The 21,152-nt window shown below is 40.8% G+C and overlaps 1 protein-coding gene across 2 annotated transcripts in view; it reads left to right on the forward strand.

The window, feature by feature from the left end:
- The first annotated feature begins 5,547 nt into the window (after positions 1 to 5,547).
- EMILIN2 (elastin microfibril interfacer 2) overlaps positions 5,548 to 21,152 on the forward strand; it is a 35,356-nt gene continuing 19,751 nt past the window's right edge. For both annotated transcript variants that reach the window (XM_087707214.1, XM_087707215.1), the window contains exons 1-2: positions 5,548 to 5,922; positions 10,756 to 10,878. In XM_087707214.1, coding sequence (XP_087563340.1) covers positions 5,807 to 5,922; positions 10,756 to 10,878 — 239 coding nt within the window. In that variant the 5' untranslated portion in view covers positions 5,548 to 5,806. The remainder of the gene's footprint in view (positions 5,923 to 10,755; positions 10,879 to 21,152) is intronic.

Raw genomic sequence — 21,152 nt, forward strand, 5'->3', positions numbered from 1 at the left:
GAAGGCTCTCCTCCGGGTAGTTGCCAGTCTACACTGGCTAGATGATGGAATTCGGAGGAGGCCTAATCTATGCGATCGTATCGGTCTCGTGGAGGTAATTGGCAGTAGGCAGTCTCTCAAGTACCCAGGTCCACTACCATGAAGGGCTTTGTAGGTGATAAGTAGCACCTTGAATCGCACCCGGAGATCAACAGGTAGCCAGTGCAGCTCGCGGAGGATAGGTATTACGTGGGTGAACCGAGGTGCACCCACGATCGCTCGCGCGGCCGCATTCTGGACCAGCTGAAGTCGCCGAATGCTCTTCAAGGGCAGCCCCATGTAGAGCACATTGCAGTATTCCAGCCTAGAGGTCACAAGGGCATGAGTGACTGTTGTGAGGGCCTACCGGTTCAGGTAGGGATGCAACTGGTGCACCAGGCGAACCTGGGCAAATGCCCCCCTGGTCACAGCTGACAAATGATGTTCGAAAGTCAGCTGTGGGTCCAGGAGGACTCCCAAGTTGCGAACCCTGTCTGAGGGGCGTACAATTTGACCCCCCAGCCTGAGAGATGGAACACTTGGCCAATTCGCGGGAGGGAAACACAGCAGCCACTCGGTCTTTTCTGGATTGAGCACAAGTTTGTTGACCCCCATCCAGTCTTTAACAGCCTCAAGACCCTGGCTCATCACATCCATCGCTTCGTTGAGTTGGCACGGGGCGGACAGATACAACTGTGTATCGTCCGCATACTGGTGGTATTTTATCCCGTGCCGTCGAATGATCTCACCCAGCGGTTTCATGTAGATGTTGAAAAGAAGGGGGGACAGGACCGAACCCTGCGGCACCCCATACGTTAGGGGCCTAGGGGTCGATCTCTGTCCCCCGACTAACACCGACTGCGACCTGTCCGAGAGGTAAGAGGAGAACCACTGTAAAACAGCGCCTCCCACCCCCACCTCCCGCAGTCGTCGCAGAAGGATACCATGGTCGATGGTATCGAAAGCCGCCGAGAGGTCAAGGAGCACCAGGATGGAGGCGTGGCCTCCATCCCTGGCTCTCCAGAGATCATCGGTCAACGCGACCAAAGCGGTTTCTGTGCTGCAGCCGGGTCTGAAGCCTGACTGGAATGGATCGAGATAGTTGGCTTCCTCCAAGGACCGCTGGAGCTGAAAGGCCACTACCTTCTCTTACATGCCATCCTTCTCATTAAGGCAACAGCTTAAGATTATTATTTTTTACATCAAGGAAGGATTCTGGTTTAATTTAAAGGAAGAATGAATTTATATCATTCACCTGGCTGCATTCTGCAATAAAATCTTTTATAGTTTTACAGTTTGTGGCCTGGCATTATGCACTTAAAATGGCAGAATATATGAGTGCGCACGCAGAAAGTGTGGTATGAGTTTTGACTTTGAAATAATTTTTATCCTACCAAGACCATCTATCTAGAATCGTGTCTTTGAATTCAAGGGATCTTATTTTTTAGGCTTGTGAACTATGATCCATTAAGTATGCTAGAATCAAGCAAAGATTATAGGTCAGTGATGGCTAACATTTTGTCCTCACGTGCTGACCACACGTGCATGCCCACACCCAATGCACCCACGTGTATGCACACGCAACCCCCTGCATTCCCCTGCCCCCCTTGTGTGTGTGTGTGTGTGACCCTCCTCTGCGGCCGTTTTGAAGCCTCTCTGAAGCCTCCAGGGACCAAAAATGGGTCATACCCCCCTGTGCTCCCCCCACCCCCTGTGCATGCACATGCAACCCCCGACCCCCACATGCACATCTCCTGCATGTGCGGCAGGGACCTGAAAATCAACTGCCTGTCAGATGACACCTGCACATGTGCGGTGGAGCTGAGCTGGGGCGATGGCTCACGTGTCCATAGAGAGGGTTCCGTGTGCCACCTGTGGCACGCCTGCCATAGGTTAGCTATCACGATTATAGGTTAATCATTTCTACTGCCAAATCAGAGATTACAGGAAAGGACCAATTTTACTGGAAAACTCTTTAAGAGGGAACTATTTATACATATTAGTTTTCTATCTATAATATTGCATTGTAATTATTCCTCATGAAATGTATTTAATTTTTTTAGACAGGCATGTTAAATGTGAATTTAGAGGGACATTTCTCAAAAGGAAAAACCTAAAGAATTCTGAACACTCATACATTTCAATGTGTTGAGTAATGAAGTCCATATGATTGTCTTCCAAAGATAGTTTGCCATTTAAGGCTGCAATCCACACTTCAGACTTCTACCCAATAAGACATAATTATTTTAGCCTTGCTACTGCCAATGGATGCATTTTCCTTTACAATGCAGTTAGAAATTTTGCAGCTACATAAATATGTAGGCCACTCTCAAAGAGACTCAGGGCGGCTTACAAGTAAAAAAAGGGAAAGGGAAGGACATACAAAAACAAGACATTAAAAGATCCACAATATTCACAACTTAGGATGGGGCTGGACAAAGTCAACAGCCCCAGGCCTGCCGGAACAGCCAGGTCTTGGTCACTTTGCGGAAGGCCGGAAGGGTAGTAAGGGTCCGGATCTCCATGGGGAGATTGTTCCATAGGGCCGGAGCAGCAACAGAGAAGGCCCTCCCCCGGGGAGTCGCCAGCCGACATTGACCGGCAGATGGAATCCGGAGGACGCCTAATCTGTGCGATCTTACAGGCCTCAGGGAGGTAATTGGCAGGAGGCGGTCTCTCAAGTAGCCAGGAAACTTAGAATGTTTGGGTAAATACATCACATTAAGTCATAATATGATTTGTTTGTTTAGCACATTGTGTCAACCCAATCATTCTGATTTGTAAGTAACAGGCAATGGCTTAAAAATTGCACAAGCAGATAATAGGTTTAATAAAAGTTTAAAACAATGTTTTAGCGTTATGACAAAGTGGCAAGATGCAACGCAACCATCTTATTTTTTTATTATTATTTCACAGAAAATGGAGGCTGTAGCTAATATAACCCAAAAAGCAAGAGAACCATTTTCTGCACACATCAGTCATTCTGCTGCAACTAGTTACATATTGGTTTTGTATTCTGGGAACTACACTAGCAATCTATTCTGCAACTTAACAAAGTTATGAAGAGTGCTCTATTAAAGTGTTTAACAGAACAACAAAGTTGGAAGGGACCTAGGAGATCTTCTAGTCCAATCCCCATTTAAGCAGGAAATTTCGGACAAATGGTTATCTTCTCTTCTTAAAAAGCTCCAGTGTTGGAGCATTCACAACTTCTGGAAGCAAGTCATTCCACTGATTAATTATTCTAACTGTCAGGAAATTTCTCCTTAGTTCTAGTTTCCATCCATTGCTTCTTGTCCTGCCTTTAGGTGCGTTTTAAACTTTTTCTTTCAAAACCACTTCTCATTTTAAAAAATTATGGAGGTTCCCCTCCAAAGAGGTTATATTTATCAATATTTACCCTATTTAAAATTAAAATTCTGGCATTTGCTATTACTACTGCTTCTCACAGGATTGTTGTTGAGGGGAAAATAGGAGGAGGAAGTAGAATTGTGTGCATTCATCATGCTGAGTTATTTATATTAAAAAATGGCAGTATAAAACAAAATTGTGATCATGTGATTACAGGATGCCGCAATCGTGTGAGCCAATTCCCAAGTGCCCAGATGGTGATCATGTGACTGCAAGGGAGCTGGTATGGCCAGATCTTGAGGACTGGTGATAACTATCACTCCTTCATCACCATTGTAACGTTGAACAATGGCTGAACAAATATTTTAAGAAAATGCTTATTCAAGCTAGTAACATCAGCATTAACTCCTCATTCCTTTCCTCCTCCTTCATATTTATTAAAGATATATAATTTTAAAAACATATTTATACTATAATGCAGTTCTATTCTTGCCATCAAGTAAGCTCCATTGAAAAATGTACTGGATTGTATTATTAATTATATACATGCCATTCAATTTACCAGACTTCACACATTTGTGCTTTTTTTTAAATTTCAAAACAAAAACACATGCACATTCTGCAATTTGTTATAGCCTGTGCTGCCACTATTTTTCTCATCAAAACGTCTAGCTCTGTTAAAGGCATACACATGCCTTTCAAATGATTTGGTAGAACTCTCAAGTTCTTTCTTCAAGGTGGATAAAAAGTAGCTTTTAAATTACTAATATAAACAAGTAACTATTGAGATGGAGCCTACTTGTAATTGCTATTCATGGAATAAATATTTCCTTACTTTACAAATGTGTCCTAATTTTTGTTCAAAATATCTTCTGCATCTGAAAGAGTAATTTTCATGCCACCAAGGACATTGTTATACTTGAAATTATGACTTATTTCAAGTTCTGAACAGCTGTGGTGGCACAGTGGTTAGGAATGCAGTATTTCAGGCTAATTCTGCCAACCACCAGGAGTTCAATTCTCATCAGCTCAAGGTTGACCCATCTTTCCAAGGTCGGTAAAATAAGGATCCCAGATTGTTGGGGTCAATATGCTCTCTTGTGAGCCACTTAGAGAGGGCTGCAAAGCACTATGAAGCAGTATATCAATCTAAGTGCTATTGCTATTGAAAATTATTGTCAACAAGCATATATTGTAAGCTTTTTCAGCTAGACAAGTTTGTTTGCTTTTGTGCATAACTTTGTATTTGTTGTAAAAGCAGATTAATGAGATTTCTTCAAGCGAGAGGTCTTGTGACTGCAAATGTTTGCAGATTATTACAATTAGACTTTTTTTAAAAAAAGAAATGTGTCCTACTCAGATCTCAAAAATGAACCATGATGTATCTTCAAGGTATGACAATAAAATAAATTGTGCAGTGCATGCATGCCTTTAAAGGATAAAGAATTTTCTTGACCTGCCTATTTACTTCCAAAACTGTTATTGTCCTGATCTTTAAATGGGAAAACAGGGCATCACAGGGCAACAATTTTTGAAGCCAGGTTTCTCGATTGCCTTTCTTACAGCATATGCCCAACATCCTAAAACCATGTCCCAAGGAGGCAGGGGTTGTTTAGTTGCTTACTAAAGTGCCTAACAATACTGAGCGCTTGTTTTGGATGTGCTTGCTGCGTTGTGTAAGAGCATTCTTGGAAAAGAAAAAGGTTCAACCAGTCCCCAGTTGAATGGAAAGAAATGGGCCAGGGAGGGGACGGTTTGGAAGCTAAAACTCCTTCTGGTCGGAAACTCGCGAAGCCTTGCCCAGCAGAGAGAGAGGGGGAGATTAAAGAGGCCTCCGGATAAAGGCTCCGTGAGCGAGGGGATGAAGGCGAAAACACCCGAGGCGCTTGCATGAGTGCTCGCAGAGCCAGGAATACCAGTCTCAAGCCCTTCACTGCCACTTAGTTTCTAACGGCCACCACATGCTGTTTCTCCTCAATTCTCCGCACGCTCTCCCCGAGGAATGCCGAGAGCAATTTGTGCCTTGCTCCTTAGCAAGAATGAGAAAGGGTTGCACGCTGCTTGGTCAGAGAAGAAAAGCGGGGGAGGAGAGGGGGAGGAGGAGGCTAGCCACCCTTCGGGTAGGATGCGCGAACCGGAGGGCGGAAACTTTGGAAGAAGAAGGAAAGAAGCGAGCGAGCCGGAGGGAGAGTCGGTGGGATTTCTTGCGCCGGTGGAAAAACTCAGCGGGAGAACTCTAGGGAAGGCAACCCGAAGGGAAGCAAAAAATTAAAAATAAAAATTGGCGGGAGAAGAGAAAAGGCGTGTAAGAAGCGGCGAAGCAACGAGTAGAGTAGCCAGCGGGCAGGCGAATCCCATCGCAGCGGCTCTTCGTCTTCACGCCTCGCCGCTTCCCACGCGAGTCAAGTGAGCTGGTGGCGCGCCACTTCGGGCGGAAATGGAGCTGCTCGCGAAGCCCTTCGGCTGCGTGGTGGCGCTGGTCCTGTCTCTCGGGGGCTGCCTCAGCCTGGTCTCCCCCTACTCGGGTCCGGGTCGTTCGGGCGCCAGAAACAAGTAAGGCTCTCTCCACCCGCGCGACTCAGCTTCTCTCCAAAGCCACCTTTCTTTCTCCGGGCCTTTGGGGAGGGAGGGTTATTTGAGCATTTCAGCTCTCTCTCAGAGCACCGTACAGAGAGTTTCGTGGTGTGTGTGTGTGTGTGTGTGTGTGTGTGTGTGTACCAATTTCGTTGTATTTAAGTACAATGACAATAAAGATTATACTTATATATATTATTCTGCCATTTGTTAATGTTGCCGTGTGAACAATTTAAAAACCCCAAATCGCCTGGGTGGAGTCCCCATCTCTTGGATAGGCGACGGATGCCGGCTTTCCTTCCCTGGTGTTGACAGCTGGGAAGAGACGAAGGTTTGAAATACTCAAACTCCGATTCTCAAACCGGCCATTTGGAGCAAACGGCGGTCTGGAGGCAAAACGGGGCATGGGTGGACTCGAGGGCCTTGGGAAGCTCTTCCCTGATCCGTGGGGTCAATTTACACCTTCAGGGCTGGGAAGCCGGGCTTGCTGGAGTTGCCACCTTCTGAAAGAACCGAGGCAGAGTTCACGGGTGCCGGATTTTTTTCCTTCCAGGAGTCTCTCAGCGCCAACTAAATAGAAACGTGTGCGACTTGAATTGGTGGGTTCCTTCTAGTCTATTTTGTGATTCATTTCTTCCTTTTGAATGTTGTTAGGGCATCCTGCCTTTGAATTACTTTAGAGCTCTTGTTCTTTTTTAGCCAGAACAAAACAGTTTGCCTACCAGTTAACTCCAGTCCCAGTCTGGAATTTGCTTATTTTGATAGGGTTGTAATTCCCCCCCCCCCGCATTTGTTAAGTCTAACAAATGACTTAAAGTTAGGGATATTGATTGACCGCTGACAGTTAGTCCAATGAATTTGTGTATAATTTAATCCCAATAAGAGTTTTATACCAATATATGGCAGGTAAAAACTTTTTCGATAAATGATTTTAGCCCTAGTGGCTAACAACTTGGGAGTCCTCCTGGATCCACAGCTGACTTTCGAACACCATTTGTCAGCTGTGACCAGGGGGGCATTTGCCCAGGTTCGCCTGGTGCACCAGTTGCGCCACTACCTGAACCGGGAGGCTCTCACAACAGTCACTCGTGCCCTTGTGACCTCTAGGCTGGAGTACTGCAATGTGCTCTACATGGGGCTGCTCTTGAAGAGTATTCGGCGACTTCAGCTAGTCCAGAATGCGGCCGTGCGAACGATTGTGGGTGCACCTCGCTTCACCCACATAACACCTATCTTCCGCGAGCTGCACTGGCTACCTGTCGATCTCCGGGTACGCTTCAAGGTGCTACTTGTCACCCATAAAGCCCTACATGGTAGTGGATCTGGGTACTTGAGAGACCGCCTACTGCCAATTACCTCCACGTGACCTATTAGATCTCATCGATTAGGCCTCCTCCGAGTTCCATCTGCCGGTCAATGCCGACTGGCAACTACGCGGAGGAGAGCCTTCTCGGTGGTAGCTCCGACCCTATGGAACGATCTCCCCGTGGAGATTCGTACCCTTACCACCCTCCAGACCTTCCGCACAGCCCTCAGAATCTGGCTATCCCGTCAGGCCTGGGGCTAAGACTGTAACCCGCCCGAATGGTATGAATGTTGTGTTTTTAATTATGTATTGTCTTATATGTTAAAAGTTTGTCTCCCCCTCCCTTTTGGGTTGTGAGCTGCCCTGAGTCCCCCCAGGGAAAAGGGCGGCATACAAATAAATTTCTACATTCTACATTCTACAAAAAAAGAACAGGACTTGAACCAATTGCAATGAATGTAGTGTATGCACCTTGAGCACACAATCTGCTAGTTATTAATTTTCTACGGGATATCTAAGTCCAGGTTGTGCTTCTTTATAGTTGGAGATTATTATTTCTGACAGCAAAAGAATATTCTCTGCTGTTTCCATAGCCTATGAATACTACCAGGCTGGTCTTAACTATTTCTGCCTTTAGTCCATTCCTCAGCTGCAAGACAGCATTGCAATGCTGAGGGGGCACTTAATATCATAGTTGTTTTCTGATAAACACATATGGAGTGGGTGATGGTCTGGAACATGAGAGGTCACTTGCCCTCCGCAGTGGCTGAGGAATGTTCCCCATGCTCAGACTGCGGTGCTATCCATTCATCTTTGAATTGGTAGAAAACTACCAACATTAAGTCTGATGCACTCCCTTATGATCCCTATCTCCCTAAGGTATAAGGGTAGAGGGAGGTGGCCGAGGGATGGTGCAGGTGCTGCCCTGCCACAGACAGCAAAGGCCCGGCGGGAGGGGAGGGGAGGGGGAGGCCGAAGGGCTTCGGCTCCCCTTGGCGGAAATGGCTAAAGCTCGTCGGAAAGGGGAATGGGTGCAGACGCAGCCCAGCCACACATATAAAGGGACTGTTGGGACGAAGGTGGAGAGTGGCCGAACTGTTCCAAATATACTATACTCACAAAATGAATGCTATGGTAAATGACACAATTCAATTCCAATGCAATGTCACACGAAATAATTAAAATGAAAATAAATCAAAATCTATGAACATTCAATATAACAATGCAATCAGAAACATTGAAATGGAATCGTGAAATATTTAGTATAGCGTGTGTTGCTTTTACGTCCAACAGATGGCGCTGGTTTTCAAAAAAGCATGTTTTTACCTGTCACAGGTGTGACATCTATATAATATAGGTATATAAAAACACATGTGTATTCGAATGTAATGTTGTGTCAAAATTTCAAAGCAATCGGTGAAGAACTTTCATAGATTTAAGATTTTGAACAAAAGAACATCAATTGATACCAGTAATACTTGAGTTCTTTTGAACATGATTTTAGTGCTATTCCCAAACAGCACTAAACTTGCATTCCAAACTAGGATGAGCACCCTTGATGAAATATTTATCACACTTGGAATATTGCAGCCAGTTTGGTCACCACAATAGAAAAAAGATGTTGACACTCTAGAAAGAGTGCAGAGAAGAGCAACAAAGATGAGGGGACTGGATGATAAAACAACAGTTGCAGGAATTGGGTAAGAGTAGTTTAATGAAAAGAAGAACTAGGGGTGATACAATATTTGAGAGGCTGTCAAAAAGAGGGAGTCAGGCTACTCTCCAAAACACCTGAAGGCAGGACAAGAACCAATGGATGGAAACTAATCAAGGAGAGGATCAACCTAGAACTAAGGAGAAATTTCCAATAGTTAGAACAGTTAATCAGTGGGACAACTTGTGTCCAGAGGTTGTGGGTGCTCCAACACTGGAGGTTTTTAAGAAGAGATTGGACAACCATTTGTCTGAAATGGTATAGGGTATCCTGCTTGAGCAGTCAGTTGGATTAGAAGACCTCCAAGGTCCCTACAAACTCTGTTATTCTGTTATTCCCTCTTTGCAGTCTGAACTGGAAACAATCATGGAACAAGAATCCAAGAGCTCTAATAGTATTCATTATAAATAATATAAAAGTTAAAATACAATTCCAGCAAGTACCATATCTATTCTCAGATGAAACAAGTATAGGTAGTTTTAGGGCAGCAAAGTTCTTGTCTGCTTCCTTCCACTCTTTCTATGCAGAGTGCTAGACACAGTCTTACCATTTAGCAACAACAATAGCATTTAGGCTTATATACCACTCCATAGCACTTTGTAGCACTTTCTGAGCAGTTAATCAAGTCATCATATTGCCTCTAACAATATGGGTCGTATTTTTTATCAATCTCAGAAGGATGGAAGTGCTGAGTATCCATCAGGATTGAACTCCAGATGGTGGACAGAGTTTGCCTGTAATACTGCATTATAACCACTGCACCACCAGGGCTCTTCTTTTGTAATAGGCAAAAAAATAGCAGAATAAAGAGTGTCAGAACATGTTTTTGCTATGGTTACATGCAAACGGGGAATAGTCCTGAGTACAGTAGAATACCTCTTGCTGGTGGGAGTTGTAGAATGAGGATAAAGCAGTTGAAAATGACACTGTGCAATTGTATAAAATAAAAAAAATACACAGATACACTGTACACTAAGATATCTTTTATCTATCCATGCTTACATGAAGAAGCCATGATTTATTGGGTTCCTCTGTTTTGCTAATATCCCACAGTTTCATGAAAAATTATATGTTCCACATTTTGGTATTCTCCAGATATGAAACTCTAGCTTCCATAATCCTCATCTTGTTTGGCTAAGAATTCAAGTAATTTTTAGGCATATAGAGACCACCTTAGATCACTTTATTAAGTGTTCTGTTCACTTTCATTTTATCACATTTTTGTCATTCCATCTGGATAGTGTTGACATCTGAAGTTTTGATTTCAATAGAAACCATTGATGATCAGCTATAGCTTATAAAACATAAAATTTTGGATTACATAATACATTAGACCTTAAGTAAAACCATATTACGATTTAGCGATTTTGGAATGAGGATTTCTGTCTCCAGATCTCAAAATACAAAAACACAAATCCTGTATCTACTTATCTTGAAGTATGGCCTTGCATCTGAGTAGATATACATTGAAATGAGCTGTTACCCTCATACATTCTCTTATTCTCTACACCGCTGCATTTTATTTAACTTCTTTATTTGCATCTATAAAGAACACATGTGCTAGAGCTTCTGCTACAAGATCTTCTGTGTTCTTCATGTGTTGGGCCAGTGGTAGGAAGTGGAAGAAAATAATTGCTTCTCTGCTTTAAATCTCTCTTGGGTAAAACATTGGACCAATATTCCATATTTGTTCCGACCAACAGCTTAATAATATTAAACTATTTTAATATTATTGTTTATTACAATATTATGATTGTAACACATGCCTTTTGTTTTCTCACCCTCTCTACAGAAACTGGTGTGCCTATGTAGTGAACAAAAATGTGAGTTGCTCTGTGCTGGGTGGCACTGAAAGCTTTGTTGAAGTTCAGTATATATGCCTTTGGAACCAAGAACCCTGCCCACATGTTCCCATGTAAGTAAGAATACTTCAATCTAGAATGGGAAAATATTTGTTTATCTTTTTCAGCAAAGCAGCATGGCCATGTGCAGCATATCCTGTGGATCTGTACCATTTTTTAAAGTAAAGCTACAGCGTAAAATATTTATATTATAGTCCAAGACAGCTGAAGCTAATTAGAAAAGTTGACTCTTCTTCAATAAATCATGCAACAATTTATTGTTATGTTATTCAAACCAGAGAAGGAAATTGCAAAAATATTATAATTACATAACTAATTTAAGACTAATATCAGATAAGAGGTTTTTTTTATAATACTTTATTAGTGTTAGCACAATTAGTACCTGGAGTTTTGTTCAATCTACTGTTCAATCTGTGTGTATGCTTGCTGGTTAATTCTTTGTTAATTCTTTGGCTTAGTTGTTTTTCATTTCAAAGTTGCAGGCATCCTGAGCAATCGTAAAGTTTGCTGTAAATCAGCAGCGGTCTTTGAAATAATTGGAGTGAAGCCAAAATGTACTCCTAATTTTGAATCTCTGTGTTTGAAATGTGTGTTGTCCTGACATCTAGAATACACATTTTGGAATGTAAAGAGTTACACTTTTATTAAATACAAACCAGAAAATCATTGAAGGAGTTGTTAAAATAGAAATCTTAGCTAACCATTTAGTGGTAGAGGCAGGGAAGGGGTATCTGACTGATGTGAACAGCATAATAACACAAGCCTCACCCCCTTTTTTGCATGTGTCACAGCATATGCTCAAAACCGGAAGAACGTATAGTGAAACTTCATGGTATTGTTTTCATCAGAATATTCCTGTGGGTGCCATTGCATCTGTTCAAGTGGATCTTCCTTGAAATATGGCATCAGAAGCCATTCCATTACTTTGTTCTCAAACTGAGAAGTACCGAGAAGATACTTTATTCCCATATTTGAGAAAGTCTAGCAAGTAAATCTCACTGTTTCAATGCCAAGAGCAATTTACATAGTCTTGGTCTGCCTCTCAATCTATCAAACCCAATTTTTGTAATATTCTGAATTTCAAATATAAAATTATATCTAAAATGACAGCAAAACTGCAAATGTGATTGTAACTAGCTTGTTGCTGACAAGGGAAATGGCAATATGAAGAATGGAGGGCACAGGATTCCTCTGTCTTTTCTTTATGTCAGTTGTCTTTCTTCTAATTAGGGATGTGGGGATTTGTTTGCCAAATAAGGCAAAGTGTCTTGAGTTGTTCCTGGGAAAAGATAGGATGGAAAGGTTAACTGTCCTCTCTCTGCTTCTCTTCTGCAAGTGTCTTCTCTAACTGCCTCCTGGCACAACAGTGTCAGCTATGTTTGATGAATCCCATGAACTTACCATAGGTGCATTTTCACCCTGAGTTCTTACGAAAATATGTGTCCAACTACGGCTTGAGTATTCTAAAGGAATGTAAGAAGAGTATATATTAGCCAGCAGTGTGCAGCAGCTGCCAAAAAAGCCAACATAGTTCTAGGCTGCATAAAAATAGGAATAGAATCAAGATCACATGAAGTGTTAATAACACTTTATAAAGCCTTAATAAGGCTGCACTTGGAATACTGCATCCAGTTTGGTCACCACGATGTAAAAAAGACTCTGCAGAGAAGAGCAACAAAGATGATTAGGGGACTGCAGGCTAAAACATATGGAGAATGTTTGCAGGAACTGGATATGTCTAGTTTAATGGAAAGGAGGACTAGGGGAGACATGATAGCAGTGTTCCAATATCTCAGGGGTTGCCACAAAGAAGAAGGAGTCAAGCTATTCTCCAAAGCATCTGAGGACAGGACAAGAAGCAATGGGTGGAAACTAATTAAGAAGAGAAGCAACCTAGAACTAAGGAGAAATTTCCTGACAGTTAGAACAATTAATCAGTGGAACAACTTGCCTCCAGAAGTTGTGAATTATCCAACACTGGAAGTTTTTAAGAAGATGTTGGATAACCATTTGTCTGAAGTGGTGTAGGGTTTCCTGCCTAAGCAGGGGGTTGCACTAGAAGACCTCCAAGATCCCTTCCAACTCTGTTATTCTATTCTATTCTATATTATACATTCTTTCCCTAAAGGCTCTGTGGTTTTTTTCCCCTTTGTGCCTTTTTCTCTGTAGATTATATTTCCCATAATCAGTACCACTTAAAAGAAACTTTCTGTTGACTGGGTTGAAACAATGTAAAGCTAGATACTCAGAAGTGGAAATAAAACTCTTCTGTTTCCTTTTAGCTTATAAAAGGGAAAGAAGGGGAGGGAGAAATAAATTAGGCTAAGATGTTACCTTACATGAACAAACTTGGATAATTCCTCACTTAGGGTTACATCTGAACAAACAATATTATATATGTATCAATCTCTAACCTATGTCTGCCTTTTTAGGTGAAGTATTATATCATTTTAATAATGTATTCAAATGGCCCAATATTTAAAATAAATACAAGAAAATATTGTTGGATGAAGTACCAGAATGAACCAGGAATAGATTTTTAAAAATATATTCTAGCTTATTAGTTGCATTGGGTATGTAACTAAGATATAAAGATATTGAAAAGACAGAAAATGTTAAGTGTTTAAAACTTTATTTAAATAAAGTTTAAATAAAATATTTTATTTCAGTCTTTTGGCATGTTTGTTTGTAAATCCCAGATTGCTGGGTGGAATGAACTTTTTGATTTTACATCCTATGACCTAATATTACTTATCTCTGTCAAAAAAAAGAACAATACATTCCTTTTATCGTATTTGCACAGATGTTTATTCTCTCATGCATCATTCACAACTTCCTGGAAGTTCACACTAGCTTCCTCTTTATCCAAATGAAATATAGACATCTGTATTCGAGCTTTATTTGATGTTTTAAAGAAGAGGCTAATGCTCTATTAATGTTTAAAACGATAATGGAATACAATGAAAAACTTCATGTAGCAGTATAATTGAATGAGTGTTGCTGGCTTAATATTCTCTCCATCATAGTGACCCATAATCTTTTTATATGACTTTATATGCTGCACAGTCATTGTGATCAGCTTTGAAAAATGGACCATACTTGCTAGATGTAATATATACCAGACCCTGCTTTGTTATAGCATATTTATGACTTTCTTGCTATGGTCCCTCTTTCTCATGTAGTAGATGGTGTCCTTTTGAGTAATGGGTTAACTTGCCCAAAAGAACTTCGGTGCATGCAAAGAAGAGGAAGAGGTTCATTGCTCTGCTTCTAATTCATGATTATTTTGGAAGAAAGAAAGAATAATTCACTAACAGACAGCATTACTTGCACAGGCAGAAAGTTGGTTGAACACATTGCATGCAGCTGGAAGAGAGAATAACATCACATTCAGTTTTACTTTGCTCACTTCCTGCTTTAAAATTATAAGCTAAGAATTGTAGTTTAGAAATTAGCTGGGAGAAGCCACTTATAAATCTGACATTATTTAATTGGCTTATTTAACTATTTTGCAGAAAGAATAGAAAAAATTGAGCCCAGTTTTTTCCCCCCATAAGTTCTTTTTGTTCGGGCACATGTATTTTACTAACAATACTGTGCAATGTGGTAAACACCATCTGAAAAATTTAAAGGTACATTTTTCTGCGAAGAAGGTTTATACAGTATAATTTATAATACTGTACTATCAAAATTGGGACACGGTGGCTCAGTGGCTAAGACGCTGAACTTGTTGATCAGAAGGTTGGCAGTTCAGCGGTTTGAATCCCTAGTGCTGTGTAACGAAGTGAGCTCCCGTTACTTGTCCCAGCTTCTGCCAACCTAGCAGTTGGAAAGCATGTAAAAATGCGAGTAGAAAAAATAGGAACCACTTTTGTTGAGAAGGTAACAACATTCCATGTGCCTTCGGCATTTAGGCATGCCAGCCATATGACCACGGAGACTTCTTTGGACAGCACTGGCTCTTTAAACGGAGATGAGCACCATCCCCTAGAGCCGGGAATGACTAGCACATATGTGCAAGGGGAATCTTTAACTTTACCTAGTATCAAAATTAATAAAAATAGAGAATACAAATTCATTATACTACAGAATGGCTGGAAAGCCAATTTGGTGTAGTGATTAAGGTACCAGGCTAGAAACTGAAGAACTGCATTCTAGTTCTGCCTTAAGCACAAAGCCAACTGGGTGACTTTAGGCCAGTCACTCTCTCTCAGCTCTAGGAAAGAGACAATGGCAAGCCACTTTTCAAAAATCTTGGTAAGAAAACTTCAGGGACCATCCCACAAACTGATTTCCACCAACAACTTGATTTCTAGCAATTCTCTGCTAGTGTATATATTGCAATTTTTTAAAAAATGAACAAAGAAAGCAATACATTAGAAAACAAAGCCAGAACTTTCTGTTCATATGGTAAGTTCTAAAGATAAGTAATGTATTATCACACATCTTGATGTGACTAGGAGTTTGTTCGTATATTTGATTTCAGGAAGGCAGTGCATCATTTCAAAACAAACTTTAGATCTCAATGAAAAACACAGGTGGTAGATTTTATAACTTCAAACACTCCTGTGAGCTCTCACAGTATGTTTCTAAAGGAAATTAATAATTAAGAAGCCACAATATGTTTCTAAAGGAAACAGTTAGGAAATCCCCAATAGACTTTAAAGGCAATTTTTTAACTCTTGTGAAAAAAAAAGCTTTGGGAAGTACCCCTGATCCTCTGGATAATTGGAACATTTTAAATAGTACAATGTTTGCCTTTGTGTGATTTTAGTTTCTCATGACTTATAGTTAAAAACACAGTGAGTTTGTTAAATCTCATGGGAAATATGATTCCATGGTTTGGGAATGTTTAACTGCTGTGGATTCAGCAATAAGGGAGTGGTTCTGTTTTCAGCAGTTATATAACACTTCACATTTCTGTTCTGCAATAAGCCCTTTTGTGAAAAAAACTCTCTTCTCTATAAAGCGTAGAACTCTTTGGCTGAATGCAAGAAAATAATGTTTGTGTGTGTGTACACTAGAAAGCACATGGCTCATTGGGTCATTCTTCTTTCCAATATAATAGAGGCACCATTTCCCCTCCCCTCATGACCTCCAAGAGAGTCCCAGTGAAGCCGCCGCCTCTGCCTTCTCCTCAACTGACTTGTAGAACTGCCTGCCACTTTGCTGGGTCAAGGGGGAACAGAAGACTGAGGAAAACTGACCCTTACTCCCCATTTCAATGTATCCCAAGGACACCCTCTCTCCACTAAGGAAGAGAGTCTTCCCATTATCGGCACCCCTAGCCAGCCCTGCCTCATAACAAAAGAGGAACAGCCATTCCTTTTTTCACATAAAATATAGGCTTTGCCATTTTCTCTCCCATCACAACCCACAGGAGAGCCCCAGGTGAAGTTTCTGTCTCTTCCTCCTCCTGACACCGCATGCCGCTTTCTGGTGAGAGGGGGAACCAAGGGAGCTGCGTACCATGAGGAAAACTGTACCACTACTCCCCATTCCAGCATGTTCCCAAGGGGTCCCTCCTTCCATGGAAAAATAGATTTCGCCCTTTGATCCCCAGAGCCCCCCCCCCCAGCTATGGCTACCTCTCTAGTAGACATCTGAATTTATCTTTCATTCTTCCTTTTTCCACATATAATATAGGCTTATGCAGTTTTCCCTCCCCTAACGGCTTTCATGAGAGCCCAGGAAGCTGCCTCCTCCTCCTCCATTTCAGCTGACCTGTGGAACTGCCTACCACTTTCTTGTGGGAATGAGATACAAAGGGAGGTGCAGACTCTTGAGAAAACACACACTAAGCTTACGTTGGGGGAATAATGTTTCAGCCAATGAAGGCTAAAGCAGAAAAGGCATGTTATATGGATCCTGCCAGGTGGAACTTCACTGGGGACAGGACCTGCAGCATACCCCTCCTGCCTGACCTGGTGAGATAAGTAGATATAATTGGGAAGAGACAGTCCCTCAATAACCTGACCCCATGCCATGTTAAAGGTCAGCTTGAATTGTGCCCAGAAAAAAATCGGCAACCAATTGGCAATCGATGCAGTTTATGGAACAGACATGTAACACCTACCCTCTACATCACTGCAGCATTCTAATCAGCTGCAGTCTTTTCAAAGGCAGCCCTATATACCATGTAGAGGTGTTAAAGTAATTCCCTCTGGGAGTGTGATTTGGAATGATGGATTTTAAAGTTCAAAACCAGAACTTTGAATTGCACTCAGAAACAGATAGAAAACCAAAACATGGGTCTGGAATACTGGTGTTAATGCTCAGACCACCATATCCTACCTAACAACTAAGCTGCTACATCCTTGACTAATTGAAGCTTTCAAAGCAGGGGTGGGTTCCTGCCAGTTCTAACCTCTTCTATAGGAGAGGTTCCACAAATCTACAGTGCCGTTTAGAACCAGTTCCAGCTCCTTCCCGCTGCCCGTCCGCACATCAAGATGAAGAGCGAGATGAGGAATTCTGGGAGTTGAAGTTCACAAGTCTTAAAGCTGTCAAATTTGAACACCCCTGGGATTTTTTTCTAAAGGGTTGGGGGTGCAAGGGTCTTGTAACTTGACAGCTTTAAGACTTGCGTGCTTCAAATGCCAGAGTTTCTGAGCCAACATTTTGGTTGCTAAGCAAAAGTGTTGTTAAGTGAGTTTCACCACATTTTACAAGTTGGCCATGCCCACCCAGTCACATGGCTGGCAAGCCACTTCTACTCGGTCACATGGCTGGCAAGCCACTCCCACCCGGTCACATGGCTGGCAAGCCACTCCCACAAAGCAGGCCACACCTACAGAAGAGGTTCTAAAAAAATTTGAAACCCACCACTGTTTCAAACATAGCCCCAGATGCAGCACAATGAAGTAGGTTGAAAACATGTGTCATTGTTGTGCAATCCTCGTATTCTAGGTAAGACTACAATTAGATCAAAACAAAAATAGCAGGGAATGTCTAGAAGTCTAACACCCTGATAAATTAGCCATCAATAGACACACAGACATAAACAATATCTATAGACTACAATATCTAGAGAGACAATCGATGAACCAAAGAGGGAACAAAAAGACCTAAGCACCTTTTCCACCAGTAATCAGTATCCAGATGAGAATAGATTAAATCCAAGATTAACATCAGACTAACAACCAATATATCCCAATTAAGAAACTGCCAAATAAACCAATAGTAAACAGCCTAACCAAAAGACCACCCCAACCAATTTTGATGGGGCAAGCCACTAGAACATAAACTGAGAGAGAAGCCCCACTCTTTAGTAGCACTGATGATATTACATATTTTGAAATGTCTGCAAGAAAACAACTAAGCTCAGAAAGCAAAAGGACCCTTTAGAGCCGTGATGGTGAACCAATGGCATGCGTGCCACAGGTGGCACACAGAGCCCTCTCTGTGAGCCATCTACCAGCTCAGCTCCACTCCCACCGGCCAGCTGGTTTTCGGGTCTCTGTCATGTATGCATGGGGGGGTGCATGTGGGGAGGGTACATGGGGCGCATGTGGGAGGCACACGCACATGCACAGGGGTGTACGGTGAACATGCGGGGATCTCACATGCACATGCAGGGGGAAGGGCGCATGCGGTGGTTGGGTATTATATGCTAAAACTGCAGTATAAATGCTGCAGTTGTAAAAACAATAACACCCATGTGGGTGCTATAGAGCTAATTTTTGAGTGTTTACAATTACATATTGAAACTAGATATGATTTTTAAAATATATGATCAGTCATAATTTTTCAGATATATATTTAAAACATTCCTTTTTTATTTCAGTTTGAAAATAGTGGCATTGGGCACCAGGCTTAACACTGAATTATATTTTCCTTGTACTGTAGATATGATTTTCTTCATGATCAAATAATTTTCTATACCTTTTAATGCCACAATCTATTTTTATCAAGAAATGATTCAGAAAGGTCAGACTTCAATATCTTGCAGATGATTCATCAAATTAATGATGAACATGGGTAATAAGTTAGGAATGAAATTTTCACTTCTGTGGTATAATAAAATTTGTAGTTCTAATATTAAGTAACTATTTTTACTATGTATAAATTGGTAGACTAAGTATTGAGTGAAGCATTGTCCTTAAGAAAAATAAGCTGAGATTGTTTTGTTAGGATAGTGATTTTCATGTAGTTGTGTGTTAAGGACATAAAAAGACAGACTTTAAAATCATCATAGTTTTACTGCTATTTTTAAACTTGGATCAAAATATAAGTGTTTGGGAAACATTATATTTACTTTCCACTGCTAAAGCAAGTTGTACAGTGGATTTCATAGCATTTTAATCATGTAAAGTTCAATTTCCATCATCTGCTTTAACTGATATAGCATATTAAAAGGAAATTCCTAATACTATTAAGACATCAATTTTCGATAGATGCTTGTATAGTCATGTCAAAAATAGAAATCATTTAAAGCAATTGCAAATATACATTTTTTTTAATTTTGTAAAAGCCTTATTTAAAATTTTACTCAATTTTCTCATCCCTTATATTGAAGTCTTAATATAGAAACAGGTTTATGTATATGAAGCCCATGAAGTTTGATGCAAGCTTAAACAGTGTTATGGTAGAGATATCCTTCTAAACCTCTAAATCAAACATCATATTCCATTTACTTCAGAGAGTTTTAAAGAGAGCCTAAACTACTTGTGCAATAATAAGTGGGTATATGTTGTGGGTAAGAACAGAACACAGGGAAAGCTGTGGGTGGTCAGGATATTAGGTTTTCTACCATCGCAAGTATTGTTTACATATTTCTACATTTCAGCTAAAAGTTAGTCCTTTATGTATCAGACACTGGAATTTATTTCTGAATGAAAGTACTCTATACATAATTGCCCCCATCTGTTTATTTAATTAATAATACATTTGTTTTTCAGATGTCTTAGCGATGATTATAACATAATATTTTATATAATTGGAATTTATTTTTGTTTTATGCACTAAAGACTTGTGCTTAGTGTACATAAACAGAATTTCCCTGTTTTCAAATAATATAGAAAAGTCAGGAAAAAATGATGCAACTTTCAAAACTAGAAATCACATCGTTTCAAAGCTGTTTCTAAAATGGTGCAAAGATTTGTGTAGGATCCTTTAGTTTTCAAAAGGAATTGCAGCTTCATTTGATTTTGAAGGAAACTTTAAATATTATATTTTAGAAGATAACATGCATAGGTCATGTAAACATTAACATTTGTGAGACAGTATACAGGTAGTCCTCAGCTTACAACAGTTTGTTTAGTCACCGTTCAAAGTTAAACAGCACTGAAAAAGTGACTTATGATTGTTTTTCACAGTTATGACCATTGCAGGATTCCCATGGTCACATGATCAAAATTCAGATTCGTGGCAACTGACTCATACTTATAATGGCTGCAATGCCTGGGGGTGGTGGTGGTCATGTGATCACTTTTTATGACCTTCTGACAAGCAAAGTCAATGGAAATGGCAGATTCACTTAACAACGGTGTAACTAGCTTAACAACTGTAGTGATTCACTTAAGAACTGAAGCAGGAAAGGTTGCAGAAAGAGGCAAAACTCACTTAACAAATGTTTCACTTAGCAACAGAAATGTTGGGCTCAATTCTGGTCATAAGTCAAGGACTACCTGTATGTGCAAGTGTGTGCTAGTCTGATAATCCAGCTATGAATTCAGTATTCTGAGAACAACTGTGTGATTTAATTCCATACAAATAATTCAAACAGGTGCTTTGCAACATGTGGGGACATGAATGAAGCAACTCTTTTAACAATCAAGGTAGTTATACCCTTTGAAAGGTTCACATTGCTGTTTCCAGATATCCCTGTAAGCTTGTTCATGCACAATATGTGATGTATTATCAGCATCCCAATGTATTTGCTATTTTCTATTGTGAGTCACTTCAAATATTTTGGAATGCTGCTGCTACTATCTCTAATCTAATTAGCACATCTATGAATCTGTGTATGTGTCTTTCTCTGTGTACCATTGCGTCTGAAGAAAACCAATATTTTATTATGTTCCCCATGTTCTTCATACATACTGTATCTGTGGTAAAATTCAAATTTTCATTTCACTCAAAGAAAGAAAGAATGGATTTATTATTGTTATAGGCCAGAGTTCACCTGAAATAATTATAGAGATTGAAGAGCCATTTAGTTCAGAGCTGTCAAACTGGCGGCCCGTGGGCTGGATGTGTCATGTGCAGGCCACGCCCATCCCAGCTCCGCGAATGAGAAAAACGTCACGTGATGGCAATGTGATGCCACGAGCTTGATACTTGTGATTTAGATAATCAAGTCCAACATCTGATGAATAAAGGGATC

This window comes from Thamnophis sirtalis, unplaced genomic scaffold (assembly GCF_051295495.1).
Source record: "Thamnophis sirtalis isolate CommonGarterSnake01/CBP01778 unplaced genomic scaffold, rThaSir2_p1.2 scaffold_2, whole genome shotgun sequence".
NCBI lineage: Eukaryota > Metazoa > Chordata > Lepidosauria > Squamata > Natricidae > Thamnophis > Thamnophis sirtalis.